Source organism: Manis javanica, chromosome 10 (assembly GCF_040802235.1).
Source record: "Manis javanica isolate MJ-LG chromosome 10, MJ_LKY, whole genome shotgun sequence".
In the NCBI taxonomy this organism is placed as follows: Eukaryota; Metazoa; Chordata; class Mammalia; order Pholidota; family Manidae; genus Manis; species Manis javanica.
The window spans coordinates 33,864,068-33,891,365 of NC_133165.1; the positions used below are offsets into that span (position 1 = coordinate 33,864,068).

The 27,298-nt window shown below is 54.2% G+C and overlaps 1 protein-coding gene across 4 annotated transcripts; it reads right to left on the reverse strand.

Annotated features, from left to right (window-relative positions):
* Nucleotides 1-6,099: 6,099 nt before the first annotated feature.
* On the reverse strand, nucleotides 6,100-22,799 carry MYL10 (myosin light chain 10). 4 transcript variants are annotated; one of them, XM_036998730.2, is made up of 8 exons: nucleotides 22,647-22,798; nucleotides 21,839-21,925; nucleotides 13,727-13,819; nucleotides 13,161-13,236; nucleotides 12,157-12,261; nucleotides 9,074-9,152; nucleotides 6,674-6,722; nucleotides 6,100-6,347 (listed from the first exon to the last, which is right to left on the reverse strand). In XM_036998730.2, the coding sequence occupies exons 3-8, from the start codon at nucleotides 13,760-13,762 to the stop codon at nucleotides 6,249-6,251; spliced, it is 444 nt and encodes a 147-aa protein (XP_036854625.1). In that variant the 5' UTR covers nucleotides 13,763-13,819; nucleotides 21,839-21,925; nucleotides 22,647-22,798; the 3' UTR covers nucleotides 6,100-6,248. The 4 variants fall into 4 exon arrangements, with proteins under 4 accessions (XP_036854625.1, XP_017527747.2, XP_036854626.1 ...); XM_017672258.3 differs by lacking the exon at nucleotides 21,839-21,925 and having other exon boundaries at nucleotides 22,647-22,799; XM_036998731.2 differs by lacking the exons at nucleotides 21,839-21,925; nucleotides 22,647-22,798 and adding an exon at nucleotides 17,306-17,356.
* Nucleotides 22,800-27,298: the final 4,499 nt, after the last annotated feature.

Consider the following 27,298-nt stretch of genomic DNA (forward strand, 5'->3'; position numbering starts at 1 on the left):
GCAAAGACTGGGTCCCTGTTGCTACCGGAAAGTGACTGCTCTACCTTTGGAGATACCTGAGCCAGTCCCACCTTCTGCTCTGGGACAGGGATTTGAAGATAGGGTATCCCCACCCTGCCCCACATGGGCTCACAGGACATTCTCCCAGCCTCCCTCATGTTCCATTCTGATCTTACCTCTGTCTGTCTTTGTGGTCTAGAAGTGGGGGCCCAATCATTCTGGGGTGAACAGGCATCCCCTCCCAAGTCCTGGCTGCATGAATGTAGCCTCGGATGCTGTGAGCTCCTGTGGGTACCACATCCCCCTGCTACGTGACCTCAGTTTCTGGTCAGTGTGACCTACTGACCCCAAGGAGAGGTTGGGGTGACAGCACTGATGGCTCCTGCTAGAGCCAAGCAATTGTGGCTGGGAGGTCCCAACTGCACCAATAAAGAAGGCTTGACATCCCATCTGCCCCACACTCAACACGTAGGCACAGGGCGAGCCTGAGAGCCCTGTGCCACACCAAGCTGGGAGAGGCTGCGGCAGAGGCAGTAGGTGGAGTGGGGGTGGTAGGTGCCACATGGGCAGGCTGTGGGAGAGTGTCATGTGCAAAGTGCCCCATGATGCCATATCACTGGGATGGAGCTGGCACCTGAAGCACCCAGGGAGTTTGCCTTCAAGACGATCAACTCAGCTTATGTGCACAGCCAGCAGCAATATCTCATGTGCCTGGGAGCCTGTCTGTCTTGTCAGCAAGCAGCCACACTCCCTTGGCCCCACCCTACTGGTTTGGGGTCCAGGATGGAGTCTCTTTGTTTAAGGGCATTTAGACTCAAGGCTGAAAGCTAACATCTTCGGCACAGGGGTTCCAGAAAGTTCTGGAACATTTGCTTTCAGAATGGTCTATCATAGCCTATTCTTCTAGAATTCAGCCTTTTCCAAACCTCAGTGATTCACAACCCATATTCATGATTTTTGACCCTAAATATTGTTTACAGTAATCATTTTCCTTAAATCAAATCATGTACACACATTTATTTTAAAGAAAGCTTTTCTAGGAACCTCACTACCAAAACTGAAAAGCTAGTCCCACATGCCAAAAAATTTAAGATGACCATAAGAATATATAGAACAAACCAAAACCATGTTCAGTTCTTGCTGGCTGCTGTGGCTGAAGGAAGGCTCTTGGGTTCTGCTCCCTGTTGTTGAAAACAGCAGTGGGTTGGCCAAAGACCTGCCAGCACCATACCAAGCCTCTTTCTTTGATGTAATCAGGAATGGAATTTTCCTGGAAGAACATTTCCTTTTTCCACCTCTTACCTGGAGGCCTGTCATCATTCCCTTTCTGTTCAAGTTTCTCCTACCCATTCTCTAGATTATCACCTCCTCCAAGAAGCCTTCCAGTCTATCCTGGGCATTTCCTCTCTGCTTCTTCAGTTCCACAGGCCTTTCCTGACTGTACCCATGTCACATGTCACATATTATTAAATTACATTTGTGATGATGTCACTCCCAATGAAATAGACATGTCTATTCTAGGAACAAAACTTGACCATGGCCTACACAGGTGGCCTTCTCCCTCCCCGCCTGTCTCTGGTTATTTGTCTATCTCTCTACCAACCTGAGTCCTTCTGGCATCACAATGTCATTCATTACTGGTCATGGTGTCTGTGTTGCCCTGGATGTAGGCGCGCGGGGGCCTGGATGATGTCTGCCTGTCCACCACCAGATCCCTAGCTGGCCTGCATGGGGCATCCTGGGAGGTTAGTGCTATTATTATCATCATTTTCCAAATAGGGAAACTGAGTCACTGCGGGGTTAGTGACTTGCCAGGGTTACACACCTAGAAGAGGTGCAGCCGAATACACACTCAGGCCTTGGGCGGGGCTGCAGAGCCAGCACAGGCCTCTACTGCCTTCGGCGCGTCCGCTGCAGTACTTTTCTTTGCCTTTGTTCAGTGAGGCTGGAGGGCTTTGTATATGAGATAGACAGGAAGGGACAGCCACAGACACTTGGGGGTCCCCAGAGGCCCAGACTAACCCTCAGCCAGACTGAAATTGTGCCCTAGCCCAGAGCTCAGCTCTCAGCAGGAATGGAGTAGAATTTCCCATCAGACTCGGAGGCTACAGGGCCTTCCCCTCGGACCTCACCACTTGCCCTCCCCACCCCTGAGGCCTGAAATTCCACTGGGATGTTTCATTGCTCTGAGGTCTGGTGTCCCTGGCTGAGGACACCGTTAGCTCCCCGACCCCACTCCCCAGCCACTGCCTGGCTGTGAAAAAGTCACCCCCAGGGTTGCCATGGAGACACAGAGCTTTGGAGGAGCCTAGTCAGGCAGAGTCTCTCCAGCAACCCCGTGGCCCTGGAGGCCTCTGCCCTCCACCACCAGCAGAGGCTCCCCAGAAGGGTCCCCACCTAGCCGGCTCCAAGCCCTTGGGGTCCATCCTGGAAAGACGTTCAAAGGACTTGGCCATTCTTGAATGAGCGCCAGGAGGGAATGTGGTCTCAGCGTCAGTTTAGCCAGCCACATGGGTGGAAGGAATTTGCCGTTTCTCTTAACAGTGATCCCCTCATGATTTACATGGGGACACTGTCCGAAGGCCCGGGCTGACAGATTACAGTGGAAAATGAAATGCCAAGACCCAGGCATCTTGCTGAGCTAATTACCCTCAATGAAACCCAGCTGACTGAGGGTGGGGCCAGGACAAGGCCAGATCATTGGACCCAATCCCCTGGGGATATGAAGGCCTGCCGTGGCCATGACTGGGCTTACTGCCAATCATCTACCAGGCCTGGGGTCAGCCAACAAAAATTCCAGGACAGTCAGTCTGGCCAGCTCTCAAGACAGGTCACCTTCAGTGCAACACAGCCAGGCATCCCCAGGGATGGCCATGGCCTCAGGATTTGCTGCTGCTCAGGGAGCTGGAGATCCCTGAGACCCCAGTTACAGGGTCCCATTCTACTTGTGGGGAGAGGAGGGCCCAGGCGGATAGGGCAGGCCCCTCTGAGCCCTGGGCATGGCTCTGGACTGGCTGCCATCTCTGACCTCCGCCTCTGGCCCATAGTGTCTTCCTGGAGGCCCAGAGCCTGCAGCAGCTGGCCATAGATAGAAGCTGCCTCCAGAGGCGTCCTGCAATTCAGGGTCAGCTCTCTGGGCCTCATGGAATTGGTTAAATGTTACCTGAGAGTCTACTATGTGCCAGGTCCAGGGCAGGGTGTTGGGGTGCAGCCACAGACAAAACCCAACCTGATGGCAGGCTTATAGCCCTGTGGGAAAGACAAACCTCCCTAGCAGCAGTCTTACAAACTTTCCCAGCAAAAGCTCTTGGTGCCATGAAAACACACAGAAGGGGATTTGGCCTATTCCAAGCATCAGGGCCTGGGGCTGTGCTGCAAAGCTGAGAGCAGAAAGCTCAGAAATGGGTAATTGGGCAAAGGAGGAGTTGTTGCCTGGGAGAGAGTTCCAGGCAGAAGGAACAACATACGCAAAGGCCCTGTGGCAAGAGGAAATGCAGGACACTCAAGGAACCAAATGAAGCTGTACAGCTGGAGCCCAGAGCCAAGAACATGGAGGAGGTTATTGTACCTTTAAAAAAGTGATTTCAGATATGCCTCAGGAGACATGATGTGTCCATCAGTAGGCGTGCTCCTCCTAATTTCCCTCTGGCTTTCAGGAACCTCTGCCCCTACCCCTGAAGGGGCAGCTCTGTAGACCACTCCAGCTGCTTGGACCAGAGGAGGACCTCATGGGACCCATTAGGGGTCACCCAGAGCCCAGAGTCCCTCAAGAACTGGATAGAGAGTCATGGTAACTAAAAGCAGCTGATGGTGGGCCCCGGTCAGAGGCAGCCTAGACCACTGATGAGCCATGAGCAAGCGATGCTATGGAGACTCCAGCGAGGCAGCGGCCAGAGCCTCCAGCAGCTTTACACCTGGCCCACCACTCACTGCCTGCCTTCTTTTCCCTTGACCCCTAGGCTGCTGGAGCCAGGTCACTCTGGTGTGTGTGCCTCACCCACTCAGAACCCCTGGAGGACAGTGGTGGGTGTTGGTGGTGTAATTGATCATTTCTGGGCCCTGGAACAGACGATGTAGGTGGATGGAAGTCTAAAGGATGGAGGAATGAATGAGCTAAGGAACGGCCTCTGTCCTGAGACACTGAGAGCCCCTCTGGCCTTTGCCACTGGCTGCCCCTCTGTCCCCGTGAAGCCTGGCCATGGCAGGGCAGGCTGGCCTGGGTGTCACGGAGCAGGAGAGCCTGGAGCTGCCAGGTGGGCAAGCAAGTGCCCCTGGCACCCACTTCCTCCAGCTTGGCTCTGGCCTGGTTCCTTGGGACACAAACAGGTCTGACAAGTTCCTAGGCAGCCGAGTCCTTGATTTCCAGGAAAGCCAACTCTTAGAGAGCAGAGGGAACCAGGCCTGGGTAGAGGGAGGCCCCTTTCAGAATCTCCTCCACCTCGCCCCCTGCCCCCCATCTCACTAGCAGACACTGCCCCTTGTGTCCTGAGCCAGGGAGCTCCAGGCTGGTGGGGGACACCTCTCTCCCTACCTCCTCCACAGGGAACAAGGGACTCAGGAGGGCAAGGGACAAAGAAAGGGATCTTGTGACCCCAAGCTCAGTCCCTGACCCAAATCCCACTGCACAGGTCAATAAGAACGTGATAAGATGCTCAACATCATTAATCGTTAGGGAAAAGCAACTTAGAACCAAAATGAGATGCCACTTCACACCCAGTAGGATGATTGTAATTTAAAAAAAGGGAAAATAACAAGTTTTGGTGAGGATGTGTAGAGAGTGGAACCCTTGAACTTCACTGGTGGGCATGTACTAAAAGCTATTGAATTATATACACTAAAATGAATTTTATGGTATGTATATTATATGTCAAAAAATGTTTAAGTATGCACTTATAAAAGGGCTCTAAAATAAATAAATACACTCTCTTTTGTGTCTGTCTTCCATGCAATGTAATGTATCTGGGTGCCACCATGTTGTAATGCATATCAGTTTATTCTTATTGCTAAGAGTCCAATGCACAAATATATTAGCATTTATTTATCAGTTCTCCTCTTGACAGATAGCTGTCTTGTTTCCAATTTGGGACTCATCAGTCTGTAAATTCTTGCATATGTCTCCTGAAGGATATATGACAGGGACATTGATAAATACCTAGCCTGCTGGGTAAGGATATATATATTTTTTAACTTTATTAGCTACTGCCAAATGATTTTCCAAAGGTTTGACTCACTTTACACCCCTGCTGCCAAAATCTAAGAGTTCTGTTTGTTCCATACCCTCATCAACACTTGGTATTGTCACTCTTCTTAATTTTAGCCATTCTGGTGTGTGCAAACCTTTTGGAAGTTTTCATTTGCATTTTCCTATGAGGAACGAGGTTGAGCATCTTCCCAGGTGTTTATTGGCCATTTGGAGATTCTTTTACGTCACCAACCTGTTTTTTGTTTTTTGTTCCCTGGTTGTTATCTTTCCATAATTGATTGATGTGTAGGATTTCTTATAAGTCTGTTTGGGAGAAGGGGATCTTTGTTAAGACCTGCTGTTGCTAGTATCTTCTCTAGCACTGTGCCTTGCTTTTGCACATTCTTCATGTTGTCTCTTGCTGATTTTGATGAAGTCCAATTTACGCATTTTTCAATTATGGTTGGTGCTATGTAGGTCCTGTTTAAGAACTCCTTGCCTACTCCTTAAGCATCCCGCGAGCCCACCCCTCCTCTCCACCTTCTTTGCCTCTCCTCCCAGCTCCCAGCTGCCAGGTCTCCCCTGGACTGTTCCCGCCTCCAGCCTGCTGTGTTCCCACCCCTGTTCTTGTTCTTCTCATTCTATGATCTTCCAGCCCAGGGACAGTGCAGGTTCATCTCTGTGTCCCCGGGACTGGCACTGGGTCTGGCATGCACTAGATTCTCAATAAAAGCTTCATAAATGAAAGCAATGTCCTGTGGCCCAGCTGGGGATCATTAAGACTGTCAATTAGTTCTAAACATCAGCTCATCAAGAACATTTGAGCAAAGCTGGGATGTAAAAAGTTTTGGAAAAACCAACAACACAGGAATGTTTAGCTTTCTCCCCAACTGGAGCATTAATCACGAAAACTCAGACCTTGTTAGCATTATTTATTCTTGCTTAGCCCCCAACCCATGGGGCAAGGGGAGCCTTTTCTTTGCACACACTGGCTGCAGGGGCTCCCTGGCAGTCACCCCCCCTCCCAAGGTTTGCTGCCTGTGATTGGGGGGAGATCGTTGGTCTCCTAGTCCTTCTCTTCGCCATGCGTGATGACATAGCACAGGTTCCTGTAGTCCAGGTTGCCACACACATCTGGTGGGAAAGCCGCAAACATCTGCTTGATCTGGGGAAGGAGCAGGAGTCAGCCTGGACCGGGTCCGAGCTGGGGCCAGAGCAGGGGGTCATCTGAGAGCATCAGGCAGAATGTTGTTCCCTTTCTCCAGATGGAGGCCTCAGGGGTAGGACACGGAGCCCACGCCAGCAGGCCAGAGTCCCCAGACACCCCCGCTCATCCCTGTTCTCATCCAAGGAATCAAGGGAGGCATCATCTCAGCATCTAAAGGAGACTGATCCTGCGGGGGAAGGGGCTGCTGGAAGGGCCTGTGCTGGGCTGCACCTCCTAGGAGGGCTCTCAGCAGCACTGGGCAGTCTTGAGAAGCCCCCACTTACCTCCTCCTCACTGAACCGGTCTGCCTGAGTCATGAGCTTCTCTTTAATGCTGCCCAAGGGAGAGAAAGGGCCATGTTCAGAGGAAGGGCCACACTGGGCAAATCCCAGGGGTGATGAGGGCAGGTGGGCTGGATCAGGAGGACACCAACCAGGGGCTGGCCCTATGGCCCCCTGATGGCCATGTGGTCTCAAGTGGACACTTCAGCTCTCAGCCTCAGTTTCCTCCCTTGTGACATGGACTCTTCTCCCAGCATTAGGTGGGAACCAAATGAAGTGGTCTTGGGGCCCCAACATGACTTTGGGGTCCTCTCTGACATCCCACTGTGTATTAACAAGGAACCTCCAAGTCACTGAGGGGAGCCTCGTTGCCTTAGTTCTAGATGGAGTGCTTGTTCAGCTGAGATTTTCCCTGACGTCTGCAGAGGGCTTAGAGCATGCCGGTGCTGGCATTCAGCCACAGGGCCAGAAGGCCTGCCCTGTCCCTGTGCATCTGGGCCTACAGGCCATTTGCCCCTCAAAGCCCTGGCAGGTGAGTACCATTACCCCCTTTTACAGAGAGGGAAACGGGCTCAGGAGGGGAGATGATTTGCAGTGGCAGGTGGGCCTGTCCCCCAGGGGGCGTCCAGGAAAGCAGCCAACTGGTCCAAAGGAGAGGCCAAGGGGAGGTATGGAAGCCATGTCTGAAGCCATGTGAGGGGCTGATGCCCCCAGGAGCTCTGAGGGCCCCACGGGGGCCCAGACAGATCAGAGGGCTGAGCTGGGCCCCGAGCACCCATGGTGTCCTATGGTGCCAGCAACAGCAGGCCCTCCTAAGGACCGACACAAATTTTCCATTATTTATGCTACTGCAGGATAGTCACAGTTTCCAAATCTAAGCTGGGGACTTTTCATACTATTTCAACCAGAGCCTCCTCTGTGGCCTGCCTGGCAGGCAGCCATGTCTTCCAAGTCCCATATCCCGGGAGTGGTATCTTCGGTTCCCAAATTGGGTTCCCAAATAGTCCTTTCCAGACCCCGCCTCATGCTGGTGGGAGTGAAGGTGGGTGGAAGTAGAGGGACCAGTCCAGATTGCAACAGGGGGTGCCCCCAGTGCCTCCCCTGGTCCCCAAGATTGGGATGTGAACCCCAGGCCCCGAGGAAGGGGTGAAGGAGGGACCTGAAGCTTGGAGAAACCCTCAACAACCCCTCCCCTCCCCGGGGAGTGCGTGACTCACAACGCTGAGGGTGGGTGACGGAGATAACATGTGGGGCAGACAGATGCTCCCCACCTCCCCCTGCCCTGTCCTGCCCTCTCCCACCCCACCACCGTGATGCCGTGGTTCTAATAGGAGCAAAACTCAGTAACTGGCAAGGAAGCCTGTGCCTGGAGGAGAAATCCTGCCTGCCCATGGCCACCCATAGGCCTGGTAAAGCCTTGGGGGCTCTGAAGGGACTGCCCAGGAACAGCTCAGCAGTGGGCTCAGTGACCCAGCCCACGGACAGGCCACCCCTGCCACAACCATTGGCTCTTCATCCTGTGCTTTCACTGGGTGCAGGCTCCTGGGCATAGCAGGCATCTGGGCCCCCAGCTCTGTGGTGCCAGCCCAGTGGCCCACCAGCTAGCTGCCCACCTCACTCTCTGCCTTCCCAGCCAAGCTGGGTCTTCCTGGGGGCCCCCCCTTCCCTTTCCTCACCCACTCGGGTGGTGGCTGACATTTGGCCCACGCTTCTCTCCAGAACCCTGTAGCCCACTGGCCCTGGCCTCTGGGGATTTCACTTACCTACCCGCTCCCTTCTGTCCTGACAACCAAGGCCCTTGTGGAGGCTGCAACCCTCCCTTCTCCTCCTCCAGGCTGGCCTCCATGTTGGCTAACTTCTTCTCAGGCTCTCCCATGTTCCCAAGGCAGACCTGGGATCCAGGGCCTGGTGCGTGAGCTACCCCAACACAGGCCCTGCCTCATCCCCATGTTCAGTCTCACTGAACCCACATCCACCTACAGCCTCCAGCTATAGCCCGCTCTTCACCAGCCCCCACACGTCAAGCATTGACTCTTCCCTGTGTCCTGTACCTAGAATGTTCAGTGCCCCAGCCTAGGCAACACTTCATCACCCTTCAAGGCCCACCTCTACCCCCGCACTGCCCTTACCACCAGGAGGTCCTCCTTTGGGGAACCCACGCCCCCTGTACACCTCCACAGGGAAATGGGGACACCGAGGCCCAGAGAGGGCAAGGGACAGCAAGTGATGGCTGAGCTTGGCAGGCCAGTGCTCCTGGCTCCTGGCCAGACACTGGTCCAGCTGGCTGAGTCCTGGGCAGGAGAGGAGACTGTGCTGCACCCCCGCCCTTATGTCACCCCAGCTTGCTCATCATCTGAGGCTCTAGAGAGAGCAAAACTGAATCAGAGAGCAGAGGAGACTTACAAATCAGCTTTGATGAAGCCTTTCCCTTCCGTGTCGAACACCTTAAAGGCATGGAGAATAGTCTCCTCCGGGTCCGTACCTAGAAGCAACATGCACGAGACAGGAACAGTGCCGGGGTAAAAAGGACAGGCAGGGGCTGGGAGTGGGGCTGGGTCCCCTGGCGCCTGCCTTGGGCAACAAGGGCTTCCTCCCCAATCTGTACTTCAGTGAGCGCCAAGCCCACTTGAGGCAAGAGGAGGGAGGTTTCAGAGAAACAAGGAATATGAGTAATAGCCAAGGGTGCCACATGGAGTTATGAGCAGCCTGCACAACTGTACATGGATAGCCTGGATAAGCACCTCCTATCTGCTTAACCCTCCTGGCAACTGACCCGATTTTGCAGATGAAAAAAATGGAGACTCAGAGAGGGTAAGTGACTTGTCCAAGCTTTCACAGCTGATGCTCCTGCATGATGAGTGAGGGGGCGGGCAAGTCTGAGCTCTTTTGTTACCCAAGGTGCGCGTGAGGGGTGTGGGTGGAGGAGAAACAGTGCTGAACTTGGTGGTTGAAGGTTGGAGCTTGAGCAGTGGCACTGGATGGGTCTGAAAGATTGCCCAGGCCAGAGCTGGAGTCTGTGTACCACCTGGATGTAGAGGGGAGTTGCGAAGGGGGGAGCAAGGCAGCACCGCCAGAGAAGTTCTGGTTCTATGACTTTTTCATAGTGTAGGCTTTGGGGAAATATGTCATTAGAAGAAATGACTCTAGTGCTATAGTGGGATTGAATACTCAGGTCCCCCATTGTATAGATGGGGAAACTGAGGCCCAGAGAGAGGAGGGGTCTCACCCAAAGCCTCACCGACTGTGTGAATGACAGTAAGTGACCTGGTGACCCCGACCTGGTGCTCTTTCCCCTTTGTCACACAGCTGTGTCATCAGTGACATGGAGTCAATGATGGAGTTTGCTGCCTACCTCCAAGGATCAGAGGAGATAATGTGTCATCAGTGGTAAAGATCTTGACAAACATTAGTCAGTCGTGGCCACAAACACGTCTGAGGGCTCTGGAACCTGCAGCTTCAGAGTTAATCCCATAGAACTCCCAGAATGTCCCCATGTATTGATGTCCCCAGTTTGTCAAAGAAACTGAGGCTCAAACAGGTTCTGTTAGTTGGCTGAAGTCCCCACTAATGAGGGGAGGAAGGGTTTGAAGCCAACAGTTTGGACCTCCAGAGCCCCCTGCATATTCGGCCACTCTACGCCTGCCTATCGGACCAGGTCAGGGCCAGCCGTGTCTCCCCCATCACACTGACGTGCATCCAGGACAGGATGGTATCCGAGTCATCGGCATCTCTGAGGCTGGCCCAGAGGGACCAAGCCTGGCACAGAGCTGGCCCTGCCAGCCCAGGAGCTCCTGGAGGGCAGGACCATGAGCTTCCCATCTCAGAGGCTCAGCTGGGGCAGCTCTAGGCCCTCACAGCCTGGACTTGTAGGGATTATGGTGGGAAGCGAATATGGGGTGTCAGCCTCCCAGAGTCTCACTGCTGGGCAGGCTGCACATGGACCAGGAACCGTGGGCTCAGGCCCAGCATCAGGACATTCACCTGTGCCGTCATTCCCTCCCTCCTCCCAGGGAGGGCCTCTGCTCTGGGAAAAGTGAGCCTCTTCACCTGGGCTGCAGGCTGGCTGCACCCTCTATCACTGTTGGGAGTCTTATGACAAAGGGTCTTTCCTGCAGTTAGAGGGATGAGGCAGTGCCTGTCCCAGCCCCCAGCTCCTGTCCCCAGCACGTCCCTAGGCAGGCTCAGCTAAGTTCACCCACAGGCTCAGATGGGGCCCTGGTCCCAGTGTTCCTGCAGAAGTGAGAAAAAGCTGCAGCTTGTGTTCCTCCTGGCCCTGGGTCATAAACTCTGAGCTCACCCACTGCTGATATGAGCTTTGGGCCTCCCTTTAAAGTCAATGGCTGGAGTCACATGTGTCTTTTCCTGGTTGGGTACCCCTGCCCAGTCCCCTGGACTTCTGAGCTCTTTAAGGACATGACCATGGACCTGGGAATGGCACTCCTAATGGCACTCCTAAGGCAGTTGGGCAGCTGCAGGCTCACAGCCCACCCATCTCCAGCCCTCATTTCCTCATCTCTAACACAGGAGGGTAGGCCACAGGTCAATTATTGGTTTCCGTCTAGCTCTAGGGTCGCCAGGACATTGTGTGTGGAGGCAATTTTCTTCACAGCAGGTCATGCATGACCTATGACAATATTACGATTTTTTTGTCAGATAAAACCTGTGGATCAGATTAGGTAGGATCACCCCTGTGGTGAATTGAATGGTGGCACATGGAAACGGCCCATATCCTCATCCCCGGAACCTTGGAAATGTCCTTTGCAGATATAAGGAAAAGGGCCTTTGTGGATATAAGGAAAACCTCTGAAGATGGGGAGACCATCCGCGTGGGCCCTGAATCCAGTGGCAAGTGTTCTTGTAAGAATGAGGTAGAGGGAGACAGGAGAGGAAGGCAGTGTGACCACAGAGGCAGAGGGGGGCCGTGTGGCCACTAGGAGCTGGAAGAGGCAAAGAATGGGGTCTCCCTGGAGCCTCCGGGGGGGCACGACTTTGCCAGGTTTCAGACCTCTAGCCTCCAGAACTGAGAAAGTCACTCTTTCCTTGAGCCTGTGGTCATTTCTTACAGCTGCCCTGGGGAACTAACACCACCCTCACTTTACAGACAGAAAAGCAGGTGCAGAGCAGACCAGCCTTGCCCAAGGTCACCCTGGGGGTCAGTGAGAGACCACGTCTGGAAGCCAGTTCTAGCCGAGGCCACAGGAGGCATTGGGCAAGGGCAGTCTGGGGGTGGGGTGGCAGCAAGACCAGCCTCCCAGGTCAGCCACGGCCCCACCTGGCCCTTCCCTCTGACCACAGAATCCTCAAACCCAGGAGACCGTCACTGCGGGCAGGGAGGCAGGCTGGGCCCCACCCCAATGGTGGGTGAGGGTAGACACCAAGCTGTCCTGCAAAGCAGAAGTCCAGGGGCTACACCGTGCCCCTGCGGCCTGCATGGAGGGCCCAGCCGCCCGCCCGACCTGCCCTGGGCCACCTGGAACCTCACTCACCTTTCAGCTTCTCCCCAAACATGGTCAGAAAAACAGTGAAGTTGATGGGCCCAGGGGCCTCCTTCACCATGATGTCCAGCTCCTCGTTCTTCACGTTGATTCGGCCTGTGGGGTGGGGGTGGGGCCATTGGGACACCCGGAACACCGCGAGGGTCCGAGGGCACCCCACCTGCAGGCAGCCCCAGAGAGCGGAGCTTGGGACCACGGAATGTCCTGCAGGGTGTCCCGCTGTACTGTCCCACCCATGCCCACTCAGCCCTGAGGCCCTGTGATCCTGCCCGGGGACCTCAGGAGGCAGCACGTTTGGCCATAGTCAGCACCAGGCTGTCTCCAGCCTGACCACCTGCCCCCATCACGTCAGCTTTCCTGGAAAGGAGAGCAAGTTGGTGGCTATCCCCATCTTACAGATGAGGAAACTGAGGCCCAAAGAAGCTGAAACTGGGGTGCATAGGGGCTGGAGAACCTGAGTCTCGGGGTTCATGTCCCTCAGGAGGGGGTCAGCTGGCTCCTGGAGGTGGAGACTGGGATTCTTCTTGATCCCAGTGGATAACCAGATATCCAGGTGCTTACTCAGTCCAGATATGACTTGGTTATGCCCCTTTCTCTGGACCTGAACCCCTTACCTGTCTGTGACTTAGGACTCCTGCTTGGGCCCTTAGGAGTGTAAGACTCCACTGGCAGGGGAAGCCCAGTAGCCTTGAGCCCTGCAGTGCCTCCAGGCTCTTGCCCTGGGTGGCCTTTCTCCCTGCTCTCTGGACCCCTCCTCCCACAGGCCCTCCCATGCCAGGCCGTTGCACTAGCTCTTCCTGTTCCTGAAACGCCCCCCCTCTCTGGATGAGTCTCCTCTAGTGCCCAGGAGCCTCCCCTGACCTTCCAGGTAGCCACCCCCTCTTCACATCCATGGCATCTGCTGCCTAGGCCCAGCCCCCATTCACCCACGCTTTCTGGACGGCCTGGGTTCTGCTCTGCCCCAAGCTCCAGCTTTCCGCCTGCTGGTCACTCACCCAGGGCAGCAAAGGTGTCCCTTAGGTCCTCCTTGTCGATGAAGCCATCCCGGTTCTGGTCCATGATGGTGAAAGCCTGGTAGAGACATGGGCACGGAGCAGCCACACACTGGCTCACCCAAACCCAGCTTCCCTCCCCAGAGGCCCTGCCCCCAGGGGTTGTCCTGCAAAGCTGCCTGGGCAACCTCAGGGCAGACCCGTCTGGCCCTGAGTCGCCCAGCTCAGCACTGCACCAGCATGAGAATGAGGCTAACCTACGCTGAGCTCCTACTGGGTGCTGACATGCTGCCCGGCTTCATGCATTCCCTCATTTCATGCTCAAGCAACCCTGTTCTACAGAGAGGGAAACTGAGGCACATAGAGGGAAGGACTTGCCCAAGGTCACAGAGCAAGCAAAGACTCTGGTAGAGAGAGGTAGGGGCTGGCCAAGGACAGTAAGACACATCTCCAGGTTCTCGGCCACACTGGCAGCCTCTAAGAATAGCGACATCCTCAGCCCCAGGGACCCCATGCCTTCCCAAGCATTACATGAATCCTCCCAAATGGCATCAGGGGCACTGACCAACCTCTTTGAACTCCTGGATCTGGGACTGATCAAACATGGAGAACACATTGGAGCTGGCCCCACCTTCCGCTCTTTTCCGGGCTCTTCTTGGTGCCTGTGAAGGGCCAGGTGAGGTACTGCAGAAACCCTCCCTCCGGAGGTCAGCCCTTCCCGCTGCTCTCCCGTGTCCCCCACCAGGCCTCATGTCAGGCCTATTCTCAGTGGCTGCCCACAGTTCTGAGTGACACTGCCCACTCTCAGGCACACATGGTTCCTAAGGATGCCTGAGGATAAGCAGGGCCTTTCCCCAGCCTGAGAAGCACCTGCCCCAGGGGCCAGACAGCTGCTTCCTGAGGGAAGGGACCCTGCACACTGTGGCAGCCGCTGAGAATAGTGGCATCCTCACCTCCAGGGACTGGGGCTGACCCCATGCCTTGCTCTGGAAGATAGGCAGGTGGTCAGCACCCGGGTTGTGGAGCAGACAGGAGCTTCTTTGCTAGCATCAGACCCTGCATGAGGTCCCCTCCTCTCCTGCCACCCTGCCCCAGGGTGCTCAGGAGACCTGGGCCCCTCAGCCCTGCAAGCTCTGTCCTTTGTGCCTCCCCTGGAGCTTCTGCCCCACTGGCTTAGGACCCCCCGCTCTGGCCCGAGCCTGTTTTGCCTTCCTTCTCTCCCAACATTTTCTCCTGCTGTCCTTGCTACTGGAATGCCTTCCTGGCCTCCCATCTGGAAGAATCCTCATCCTTCAGGCTTGACTCCTCTGCCACTGCCTCTGAGAAGCCTTCCCTGACCCCTGGGCCACCTTAGAGCTCCCCTGATTCTCCCCTCCTCGGCAGTCTTGGGTGTCCGCCCATGGCAGGTACCACGCTGTCCTGCCATGTCCCCTGTGTTTGTGGGGATTGGTTTGGAAACAGCTGTCTGGAGCTGAGGGCCAGATCCCTGCATCAGGTAGAGTAGGCAGCCCCCCGAATGCGGGGGTTCTCAGCTAGGCTTCCTGCCTCCACACGTTTCAGAATGTCATGGTGCCTGAGAGCTCACTACTGGACATTCGCTGGAATCTCTCTGTCCCCAGTACCCACCAAGGGACCTTTCCATCAGCAGTCAGCACCACATCCCCCCACCCCTCGCAGGGAGTCTTGGACTTGGCTCATGGCCAAGTTTGGGGGAAGGACAGCCTGGGCTTCACGACACAGAGGTGGAAAGGGGTGTTCCCCACAGACACAGACTCCTGCTCCCGTCCCTCACCCCAGCTCCTGCCACCATCTCAGCTTGTACCAGCCTCTTTGCCAGACCCCTGTCTACCCCACTGCAGAGCACGGCTTCCTCAGCCCTCTGCAATGCCTGTGTGGCCTCTTCTTCTCAGCTCCCTCCTGTCCCCCGACCCGCACTGGCCCCCACTTCTCTTGGGCTCCTGGCTCTCCTCAGGAGCAGCAGCACCGGGCTGGCTCATAATTAGCTTTTACTGGGTGCTTTGTCTCCAATAATCCTTTGAAAGGGGGCTGGCAGGGCAGCCAGGACATTATGATGCCATAAAACCTCTGTAATATTTATAAATCCCTTCAGACATCATAAAGGAAGGAACCTCCCTGTGGAGTCCATCTCACGTAATTACATATGCATTTTCCTCTGATTAATAAAAAACAATCACTTCTCTCTGTGGGATACCCTGCCCTTTCTCTCAGACCTGCCCTCTCAGCATCCCCCATCCCTGCCTTGCCCCAGCCTCTCAGGTTCACCTTGTGAAACATTGCCCTACTGTGTGCCAGGCCCTGTCCTGGATCTCATGAAGGAGGAAGGGATGGTTTTCTCTGATGTCCCAGCTGGGACTTTTTCCAGACCTATTGTCTTAGAAATTCCCTTTTGTAATGTGCTAGGATATAAAAATCCCCCTAAAGGGACACCTCAGGGCAGAAGGGGGTCATCCAGATTTGAGATCTAATCCTGGTTGTGCAGCTCACAGCCTCTGTGATGTGAAGGCAACTCACAGCCTCCGTTTGCCGCTCTGAGCCTCACTTTCCCTATTTATAAAACCAAGAGAATGCCTACCTCAAAGCATCAGGACATTTATTAGGTAGCTGCTGACCGGTAGCCAGGCCCTATGCCCAGTCTCAGGGACCAAGAGCTGAATCAGGCCCCATTTTTGTCCCCAAGGAGCTCACAGCTGAGCTGGGAGACTGACCAAAAATAGAGGGTTGAGGGAGGGGCAGGTGCTGAGAACAGGGAGAAGGCCCATAGGCTCCTGGGGCGCTCAGGGCAGACCTCCTGGAGGAGGTGGCTTCTGAGCTGAGGGGTGACAGAGTTTTCACAGGAGGGACTGGCCAGGGCCTGTGAGAGAGAGGCCTGAAAGAGCAGTGCCGTTGAGAACCCCCAGGCACACCCGAGGGCCTGGAGCCCAGTGGCACAGGGAGGGCAGCAGGGCAGGTACCCATGGCCCAAGGACCCTACAGCAAGACCAGCAGGACCCAAGTTAGGCGTCACAGGGCCCAGGCTGTTCTGAAATACCGACCCTGACCCCCATACAGCAAAACAACTATGTCGCTCATGAAAGCAGAGCACCACTTCTGCCATGAAACCTCCAAGCCTGGCCCACCCTGTCTTCCTTCCCCTCGTCTTCTTGTTCCCCCCTTCACCTTGGCAGCCCCCGTTGAGTCCAGGAAAGCAGACCCCCAAATTAAGATATACATGTATGGGCTGGCTACCCATTAAGAGCACCCTGGGGGGGGCAGGATGGGGATAACATCAGGGGTGAAGAAAAGGTCTCGGGACTAGGGACGACATAGGTCAAGGTCAAGGATGACAGTGAAAGGAGCAAGGTCAAGTCAGGGTGAGTTCAGGCAATGAGGTGAAGGTCAGAATCACAAATGAAATCAAGATCACAGGATGAGGTCGGAGTTGAGGAATGAGGTCAGGGTCAAGAGGCAGGGCAGCCCAGCCTACCATGGTCTAGAGTGCTCCTCACACCGCAGCAGGGCTGGAGGAGTTCAGGGATGGCTCTTTAAATAGGGTCCCAGGTCTGGACTATGGTTTGGGAGGTGACAAAGGACAGGATGGGGGCCTCCCTGCCAGGCACCTGTTAGGGGCCATTCAGAGTGGGTGGGGTTGTGGGATCCAGGACTGTCCAAGCCACAGGGCTGCCCACCAATACTGGGCCAACTGGATCTCTGGAGCCATGGGACCAAGGCCTAGGAAGGGGGCGCTTGGCCAAGGCACACAGCAAGTTGAGGCCAGGGAACAGCTAGGAAGACTTGGCCTTGGGCCATGCAGGGTCAGGAGAGCTCTGAGGCAGGGCCACCCATGCCAGCTGGGGAAGCTCAGGGCTGCAACGTGGCCTGACCCCTCAAGCTGTGTGACTCTGGGTGGGACACAATCTTCTAGAAGGCTCAGTCCTCTCATCTGACAAGTAGGGAGCCCCTGACCCCCTGCTCAGCTCGTGGAGAGGCTTTCTGCATCAGCCTGGCCCACCGGGCTCCCCAGTCAATAGGACTATTGCCCTGTGGTTATCAGTGCTGCCATTACCCACCCCAGCCAGGACCCTCAGGGAAAAATGGAGACAAGGGAAAATTGAAAAATCAGATCCCCTTCCCACTCTGGCCATACTTACCCCCAGATGCAGCCCATCCCCAGCAGGCCCGGCACAGCCCAAGAACTCTCCAGTAGATGTGCCAAGTGGAGCCTGCACCTGTCCCTGGCAGGCCCCCAGGTGTCCTGTGCGGTCCAGCAGCCCCTGCCTGTCCAGCCAAGCTGGCTCCCATGGGGGCCTAGCATGTCTGATCGGCTGCCAAGGCCGGCAGTGCTGGGCTCAGGCAGGGAGCCCACTTGTCTCCAGGCGCTGGACAGCTTAACTGTCCCTGGAGCAGGCCTCAAGCCTCCAGGCCCGGGTACAGCTGATCCCTGCCTTGGAGGAGGGAATGTGACAGTGATAGAAAGAGTTGCAGCTAACATTTATAAAACACAAGGTCAGGCTGTGCTCTAAAGTACATGTTCTCATGTTCAATTCTCACCTCATTTTCCAGGAAAGGAAACTGAGGCACACACAGGTTAAATCACTCCCCCAAGGCTGATAAGTGATGGTGCCAGGAGGAGCCTTGCTTTGTAATGCATTCAGAAGGAAACTTCCAGAAGGTTCTGCTCATCCCAGTGCTCCCCTCCCTGAGCCATTCCTGCTGAGCTGACTCTGGCAGGGACAGACCACTTGCTCCACAGGTGTTCAGCAGGCTGGGGTGAGAGGGAAACCTGCTGTAGGGGCAGGAGCCCTGGATTCCAGCCCCAGTCCCACCTGACCTGCTTCAGGAGAAGGGCAGTGTGAGAGCAGCAGGTGCCTTCCCCTTTGGGGCCTGTGTGGAGGCACCCACTGTCTGCGCCAGCTGCGGGGATCGGGTTGGTGCATCTGGCCCTGGGGCCTCCCGGTTCTGGCTCACTGAGTGGGGAGAGACATGCCATCCTGGGCTAACACCTGCTGCCTGCTGCCCAGAGGCACCCTCATGAAAGGGCTGGATGCCTCTAAGTGCCTGCCTCTGGGGATCACCAGCCCAGACCACAGAGGGGCTCCTGGGGGCCTAGGACAGTCCTAATGCAGTGGAGTGTCACCGGCCTTCCGGGAGGAGAGCACTATGAGAAGGAGCCACCATGAGGCCCGGGCTCAGCAAACTAGTCGTCAGGGTTTTCTTCCCTGGCCTCCTTCTCATTCACGTTACAAAAGCAGGAAAAGCTACACAGAAACTGATGGAGACCATGGAAATCCTGGGAGAGAGGGCTGGGAAACAGTTGGCCCTGGGGCAAGGGGGACTCAGCGGGGAGGACGCAGTTCTACCTTCTCCTTGGCAGGTAACCCCACTCGGCAGCACAGACCCTCAGTTTTCCCATCTGAGAAATGGGGTCAGCCACCTGGGCCCCAGAAACTGCCATGGGGAAGGAGGTGGCCTCTGGAGTTGCTGGCCTGGATTTTGGAGTGCAGACCTCCCCACGTGCTCAGAGCCCTTTACAAATTGACAGCCTCATCATCAGCCAGGTGGGGCTGGGGCAAGTCTGTTAGCATCGCTGGGTCACATTGTTGGGCTCAACTGACCATGCGGTGATGGCCAGGTCTTGGGGTCAGAGACATCCCTGGGGGTCTGTGCCCCCAGCAAGGGGCCTCCTGTGAGTCAGTAGCCTCAGCCTGGCTGAATTACAGGAGTACTTAGACCCTTATGAAGAGCACCCCCCTTTCCAGAGGGCAACCTGAGACCCTATGAGCAACATAGCCTGAAAGAGATCAATGGCCACCCCCTGCAGGTTGATAGCAGTCACCCAGACCACATGGGATCAAGGTGGGCCAGGCAACCTGACCCCTTTCCCCTAGCCTCTCCCCTCTAACCTCTCATGGTCAGCAGAACTGTCCCCCGTTCCTCAGGTGCACAGCCCTTGGCTCCCCCAGGCCAGCCACCACCTTGACCATCTTCACTGTTTTCCAAATGGGTCCTGCATCTCCTTCCTCCAAGCCTTTGCCCACATCACATGCTCCCTCCCTCCCTGCTGTCCATCCTCCCACCTCCCACCCCCTCTCACCTCCTCCCAGAGGCTCTCCCTGGTCTCCCTCCCTGCCCTCTCCCATTGGGATCTTGCCTCTCTCTGACCTCCTCTCTGAAGACCACGGACTGCCTGCCTATTCCTTGGCCCTCAGGTCTTACCCCCCTTGCCCTCAGCCTCCCCTCACCTGGCCTCTCTGAGCACGGAGGGGCCCCACAGAGGCAAGGTCCCAAGTGTTTGTTCTTACGGGCCTTCTGTGTGGGGAACTGTTGTCACAGACTTTCTGGCCAAAGGGATCTCAGAGGCCTAATGGGGGCCCTGCTAGATGCTACTGGATGCACTACAGCTCTTCTAGAGTCGCAGCCTCCCCTTCAAGTGGTTCTTGCTCATAAACCATCTGTGACAGGGAGCTCACCACTTCTCAAGCAGAGGCAATTCAAATTGGCGAATGCTCACTGATTGTGTACTGTGGCCCTACAGTGGGTATTCTGGGGGGACTGAGAACTTATCTGACAATCCTTGGATTTGGATCATTTTAGTAATGCAGTCAATATACATTGAGTTTATTCATTCATCAAATGTTTATGGAGTACTGATTGAGTGCTAAACACAGCAGGCGCAGCAGTAGCCAAAACAGGTGTGGTTCCAAGACTGAGGGCACCCAGACTGAGTGCCACCACCCATTCATAGGTCCATAAACTGGGCCTTGAAGGATGAGGAGTATACAGTGGGAACTGTCATTGCTCTGGGAGAAGAGCCGGTGAATGTGTGGAACATGCAGGCATGCCCACAGAGCTGCTCAGATATGAAGGTGTGTAACATGAGCGGCCAGGGTCAAACAGGAGGTGGGAGCAGAGGGGACAGAGCTGCTCAGATAGCGGCCAGTCAGGAGGTGATCTTAAAGGCCCAAGCAGGACCCAGTGAAAGACCCAGCTCGGGGGCTCGCTTTTCTGATTTCAAGCCACTCCCAGCCCACTGGGCAGACAAATCCTGCCCCTTCCTCCCCCTTCAGCCATGAAACCCACAGCTATTTTTACAGCAGGATGCTGTGGCCACAGGCCCCTTGAACAGGATGTAGCTGTCGTGCTTCTGCAGCATGAATGCATTTGCCAGCTTTCTTGGCCGCAGCTATAAAACAGGCAGGAGGCATTCCGGGAGACATTCTTCTTAGCTTTAAAGGTTTCCTTGTCTTTTCTAAGTGGCTCCAAATTAGAGGAAGGCTCCAGACAGGGGAGGGCCTGAGGAGGAGGGGACAGTAGGGAGTTTGGGAAAAGACAGACCTCACCCTAACTGTCCTCAAAATATCAGTCGTCCCATCTGGTAATTAAGAGTTGATGATGGGAAGGCAATTTCCTTTGGGGCAAGAGGGAGAAAAAGCTTAATTGGCTCCAAGTCCAGGTTCTGCCTGAAATATGAACTGCAGGGTGGTGGGCTGTCTGGCCTGAGCCAGACTCTGGCCCCTGGTCACTTGGGAGTGGAGGAACCCAAGGAGCTAAGCTACCCTGGACAGGCCAGAAAGGGCATGTCATGCCCCACGCCAGCCAGAAGTGAGCACACGCCTTTTGCCTCTGCAGAGAGCTCAGGGCTGCTCTGCCGACCGTGCGTGTTGGATGTCCCTCGACCTAATGCCAGGGAAAGATTGCGCTCAGGAGACACACATCTCCCTCATTTTGGGGCCCTGCCTCCAAGACCTATTTGGGGAGCCTCTCCAGGCAGGAAACCTTCCCCATTGCCCAATCTCTGATCTCATTCCTGAGAAGGTGATGGGGAGGGAGGTGATGGCGAGAAGCAGGTGTGGAACCCAGACCTCCTGGCCCCTGACTTAGGGGAGAGTCTTCCCACATGCTCACATCTTTTTCCTCAGAGCTGAGTGGTTGCAGAGGCAGATGGGGCTGGCCTGGTGACTGAGCCATGTCCAGGAGGACCCAGGGGTCCAGCAGTGGAAGCAAAGGGTTCTCAGTGAAGATCACCTGCTAGAGAGTGATGATGACATGTCTTCCCAGCCACAGTAGCCACAAGACAGGTTGGATGTAGCACCAATTTGTGCTGAATTGTAGAGACTCAGCAGCACAAGAGCAACTGAGGGATTATAGTTTACAGTCAGTACAACTTAGACACATGGTTGTAAAGTGAAGGTATTCTTAGGTTGCATTAATAGAGGTCTAGGTCCTCAAACTAGGGAGGTGACAATGTTACATTCTACTGTCCTACACAAGCAACAGAAGACTTATGCTTGGTCCTAGCCCTGGGCTTTGGGTGTGGGAGCTTTTTTGCAGGACAGCAGCATTTAGTCACATGAGTTCTGGTTGTTGGGCTGAGACTCTCAGCTTGAGAGAAGCAGCCTTAAGGGGAGCATATCTGTGGCAACCATATTGGTTCATCAGCTGGGCCAGGGCCTATAGACCCACCCACTCAGCTGCCATCTTCCTTCTTCCTGGTTCTGCAGCCAGACTCATAGCCTCTCTCCAAGCTCAGCCCTTTGGGAAGAACTCTCCATCCATTGCCCCATTTAGATCCCACTGTTCTGGTTATTAGCTATTGCTAGGTAAAGAATCCCCCCAAACAGAGTGATATGCTCAGAGGTTTCGTGGGTCAGAAATTCAGGAAAGGCACGGTGAGGACAGCTTACCTCTACTTCCCAATGACTGAGACCTCGGCTGGGAAGACTCTAGGGCTGGGGACCATCCGAAGGCTTGGCCACTGGTGGGTTTGGTGTCTGGGTGGGGAAGACTCAACATCAAGGACTACTGACCAGAGTGCTCACACGTGGGACTTGGGCTTCTGCACAGTATGGCGGCCTCACGGTGGTCAGACTTCCCACATGGTGGCTCAGAGCCCCAGCATAGATGTTCCAGCAAATAATGTGGGTGCTTCATGGCTTCTTGTGACCTCAGCTCAGAAGTTACGCAGCGACACTTCTACCCTACTCTGCTGGTCAAAGCTGCTACCAAAGCCCATCCAGCGGCAAGAAAAGATGACATAGCCCCTGCCTCCCAATGGGATGCATCAAGGAATTTACAGACACATTTTACAACTGCCACTCCCACCCAGCCTGGGCTCAGAAAAGCTCAGAAAGTGGCCTAAGGTCCAGACCTGGTAGGTAAAGGAATCAGAACTCAGATCCGGGCCCAAGGGACTCTGGCCTACTGTCAAGTACGTGGCCTGCTGTCTAGGAAGGCCAGGAAATTCACCTGGGGCTGGACAACATGGTAGGTGGTCACTCTCTCTCTATAGCCAGGAAGGCCCAAGTTTGGAAAGGGGCCAGAGCAGGGGTGAGATACCAGGCTCCTCAGTTCACAAAGTACATCCCTTTCTTTCCCCCAAGAGTCAGGCAAGGCCTCACCCCATTGGACAGCTGAGGGAACTGAGGCCTGAAGTGGGGAAGGGCTGGTTCAAGGTGCCGCTGTAAGACTTACACCCCAGCCCCAAAGGGATACCTGGGAGCTGAGCCTGGATGGGTCCTTCTGGAGATTCAGGGCATCCCGGAAGCAGACGGTTCAGGCAGTGCTGGACTTGGGTCCCTCCCAGGGGCCCGGAGGCTGCCAAACAGGCCCAATTTGCTGTGCTAATGTGTGCCTTCTGCAGCTTGCAGCTTCCTCACACCCTCTCCTGTGAGCTGGGCCAGAGGCAACAGAACAAGCTGTAATTATGTCAAGCCACACCCTGCTGCCCTAGCTTAGCAATTAGCAGGGTTGCCCAGCATCCAGCAGGTTCTACCCCAGCCTGGCTTGGGGTGGGGTCATTCAGAAGCAGGGACAAGGATGGGCTCCTTTTTGAACTCCCACATACCTGCCTGAGAAATGAGCCTGCAGACAGGGCATCCCCCCCAAGCTGATCGGCCATGGTCCCAGACAGACTTCAACCACCAAAGGAGACCACCAAGCCAGGACCCCTACCCACCCCACAGGCGAGGGTACCCGCAGTGGAGGGGACAGTGAAAAGCAAGTGACCCCCTGCAGTGCCCAGGCTGATCTGTAGGGGACTGGCAGCACAGACTGTCCACTCATCTGCATGAGCACTGGAGTCTGGGCTCTTGGCCCTTCTGGACCAAATAGGCTGTTCAGGAGGCAGGGGCCACTCCCTCTGAACTCTCCAAACCATGAGGTCCCTGGAGGAGATCCTCATTCCCTTCAGTTCACAGAGCTCCTGGGTAGGACAGAGCCCTCAGTGCCAGGGGAGCCCCTGAGTAGGTGCCCTGAGTACCTTTCCCCAGAAAGACCCAAGGCCTGCCCCTTACCTGTAAGGCCTCAAAGTTCAAGTACTGCCTTGACATCTTTGAGGAGAGCAGCCTTGACCAACCCACATACCTTCAGTGAGGTCGGGCTTCTACCCAAGGTCAATCTAGATCAACTGAGATCAGCCAAGCCCCAGCCGAGCTGAAGATCTATGAGAATGAATGATTGCTGCTTCCACTGCTGGAGACGTGGAGTGACTGGCTACACAGCCAATAGCAAATCTCTACACCACAATTTTTCATCTACACTGTTATACGAAGCTACAGGTGGTTGGTTCTCAATTGTGTGCCTATAGCACCATGAATATGCCCATCTTCCTAGCAATGGGGACCCTTTTGCTATCATGACCACTGCTTCTTTGGACATTCTTATAAATGTCTCTTGGTGCGTGTGGGCAAGTGTTTCTCTTGGGAATATAATAAGAAGCAGAAATGCCCATGTTCAACCTTATATGGTAGGGTTAAATAGTTTTTGTAACAATTTTCACTCTCACCAGCCGTATACTAGCCCTGGTGATCCCATCCTTTCTAACGCCTGTGGTCAGACTCGTTAATTTTTGCCAATTCAAGGAGTCTAATAGGCATCTCATGATGTATAGGTGGAATTGTGTTCCTTCATATAGATATGGAGTACTAACCCCCTGGATCTCAGACCGTGACCTTACGTGGAGATAGGATCTTTATAGGGGTAACCAAGTTAAAATGAGGCCCTTAGGGTGGGCCTTCATCCAACAGGGCTGTGTCCTTATAAAAAGAGGAAATTGAACAAAGACACAGACAGAGAGGGAGAACATTGCGAAGACACAGGGAGACTGACATCTACAAGCCAAGCGATGCCTGAAGCTGTCACAAGCTAGGAGAGAGGCTGGGGACACATTCTCCCTCAACTGCCCTTGCAAAGAACCAACTCTATCCCAATCTGGATCTTGGATTTCCAGTCTCCAGGCTGTGAGACAATTAATGTCAGGTATTGAAGGCCCCCAGTTTATGGCACTTTGTTACAGCAGACTCTGGAAACGAATACACACAGCAGTCTTGGTTTGCACTTACCTAGTGAGATTGAACATGTCCTCTGATGTTTATTGGTTTTATTTTTTCTTCTTGTATAAAATGCCTGTTGTGGTCTTTGGTTATTTTGCTTTGGATTTGTTTCCTTATTGACTTAACTGGAATTCCTTCTTTATTCTTGATTTCAAGCCTTGGTTGGTATTTTATTCCAGTTTGCAGCTTGTTTTTTTTTTCTTTTTTTAACTTTCTTCAGTATGTCTTTGGATGAGTAAAAGTTCTGTTTTAATGTAGCCAAATTTCTCCATCTTTTCTTTGAGGTTTGGTGTTTCTTGTGCCTTTATTTATAGCAAACAACACTGACCACAAGTGGGTACTAAATATTCTTTAACAGAGATAAGTTAAATTATGTTGAATTCATGCCACGAAATACTATACTGCAGTTAAAAATCATATTTCCGTTGAATATTGTGATGTAAAAGGATGTTCATGTTATAATGAGTAAAAATAGCAAGTAGCAAAATATTACACACAATCTTACTGGATGAATGAGTTTGCTGGATGAATGAGATCTCCTCTGCCTTTCAGTAGGCCCAGACTTGGAATAAAGATCACACAGTTTGAGTTGGGTCCATCCCTGTAGGGAAGAGAAGAGAGCCCTTTATTGCTAGAGCAGGATTACCATGATCGAGGCAGGTTCCCACCAGCAGATCTCATTCAAAAAGGAAGCAAGACCAAAGTCACACCAACAAAAGAACGATATTCACCCTGATGTGAAATTGGCCTGTGTGCTTTTGAAAAAGCATGAAAACCAGGCTCACTTTGTGAGATGCGCATAGCTCTTGTCCATGAGGGAGGTCCCATAGCTCTCTCCAGAAGGGTCCTTTGCTGGGCTGAGGTGACAATCTTCACCCCATGCAAACCACCAGAATGGTGTGGAGTGGGGGGCAGATGGGAAGGGTCAGAATTTCCCCGTCAGAGAAGTTTAGGACCAACAATATTTTGGAGGGAAGGAGCCAGAGATTTGCACTGAAGTTATTTATGTTCGTATAACAAATGTCCTGATTTATTTATATTATCTATTTCAGGGGGCTCGTGAGATGGGGGAGTACCTGTAGAGGTTGGTGAGGGGAACGAAAGACCCCCCAAAGCCATCACTTGTGCTATGTCTGGTCTGAGCTGAAGAAGGTATGGGATTTTTTCTCCAGAGGGAAGGGGAGGAATATCCAAGACAGGGGTGCAGGGCTCAGAGTGCATCAGACAGAGGGATTTGGTGGGGGCTGGGGGGCTGCAGGGGAAAGGAGACTGGAAAGAGAGAGGGCAGGAGGAGGGCCCTCTCCTCACAGAAGACCCTTCCTTACTAACAGTTGAGCTGCTCCCGTTTTCACATGTTTTGTGCTTCCTTCCTCCACACTGTCCTGCCTTCCAGAGGCCCTGACCTTGGAAGCATCTCTGGCTTGCATGTCCCCACCTCACTATCCACCTACCTGGAGGGCTATGATGTTTAATTGTATGTGTCAACTTGGCTAGGCCCTGATATTTGGGGGAACACTATCCTGGATATTTCTGTGAATGTGTGTTTTTGATGAGACTAACCTTTAAATTGTGGACTCTCAGTAAAGCCGACTGCCCTCCATAATGTGGGGGTTGGGGGTTGTGGTGGCTCATCCAATCAGTTGAAGGCCTTAATAGAATGACGATTTACCTCCCCCAAGCAAAAGGAATTCGGCCAGCAGACTGCCTTTGGTATTGGGTGGCCACTTTTCCTTGGGTCTCCAGCTGCCAGCCTACCCTGCAGATTTTGGACCTGTGCCTTCACAGTCTCATGAGCCAGTTCATTAAGAGCAATAACTCTCTTTCATCTTGACCAATCCAGGGGCTGAATGGGGAACTAGTCATGCCTTGCAGGAGGAAGTTTCAAGAATGAGGTGAGCCTAGGCTGGCTTGGGGCAGACAGAGAAAGCAGATTTGCACTCTAGCTGAGAAGGGATATCAGGTGTGTTCCCCATTGCTTCCACAAGAGGCCCCGGGAGGAAATGTTGAAACCAGCATATAGCAAGCACTCAATAAATATCATCAGATGAACGTGAGTGAATGCAGGTTGTTGGTGGGAGTGGGCAGAGGGGAGGGGTGCCCCAGCCCTTGGGGAGGAACAAGGACTAAACTCTCCAAAGAAAAGACAGGAGAAGGGTCCTCTCCCTGCCCACCTCAGCGCCCGGCCCAGGGATGGGCACATTGGGATTCTCAGGGAAGCCTCTCAAGGTCATGCTCCCACCCAGCCCTGGGGCAAAGAGGTGCAGCAGATGCCCCATGCTGACCTCGGGGTGCCCACATTGTGGGGAGCCTGCAAGGCGCCCCAGTGAACCAGGGGCACTGTTTGAAGTCCCAGCACCTTCTAAGGATTCAGTTTAACAAGCCGGGTGCTTTGGACACCTGGATGAAAGACATGAGATAATTACCAATTAAAGCTATTTTCTTAGAAACAGGAAGGTCCCTTTGCCAAGAATAAACAGCAGGGGCAGGTGTTGCTGGGGCACAGGACCTGACAGTTGGGAAAATCATTCTGGGTGGGCTCAGAAGCCAGTGTAAGTCACAACACAGGGTCAAGTGAGGCCAGAGCTTCCCCTACCTGAAGAGGAAGGGTGAGAATTCAGCAGAGATACAGCGGCCTGGCCCATGGGTGGCAGGAGGAGCCCCACCTCACTGCCTTCCATCCTGCCTGGCAAGAATGAAGGAGTTACTTGGCCAGCCCAGATGGTGGGGACTTCTGCATGTAACTCAGGGCATCCTGACATCCTCTTCAGGATGTTAACTTGATGAAGAGACAAACAAGGAGGAATCTGGCCCTGT

Coding starts and splice junctions, on each gene's coding strand:
- MYL10 (XM_036998729.2), bottom strand. Junction 12,262..13,160: donor GGACACCTTTGCTGCCCTGG/GTGAGTGACCAG, acceptor CCCACCCCACAG/GCCGAATCAACGTGAAGAAC. Junction 6,348..6,673: donor ACCGGTTCAGTGAGGAGGAG/GTAAGTGGGGGC, acceptor CTCCTTCCCCAG/ATCAAGCAGATGTTTGCGGC.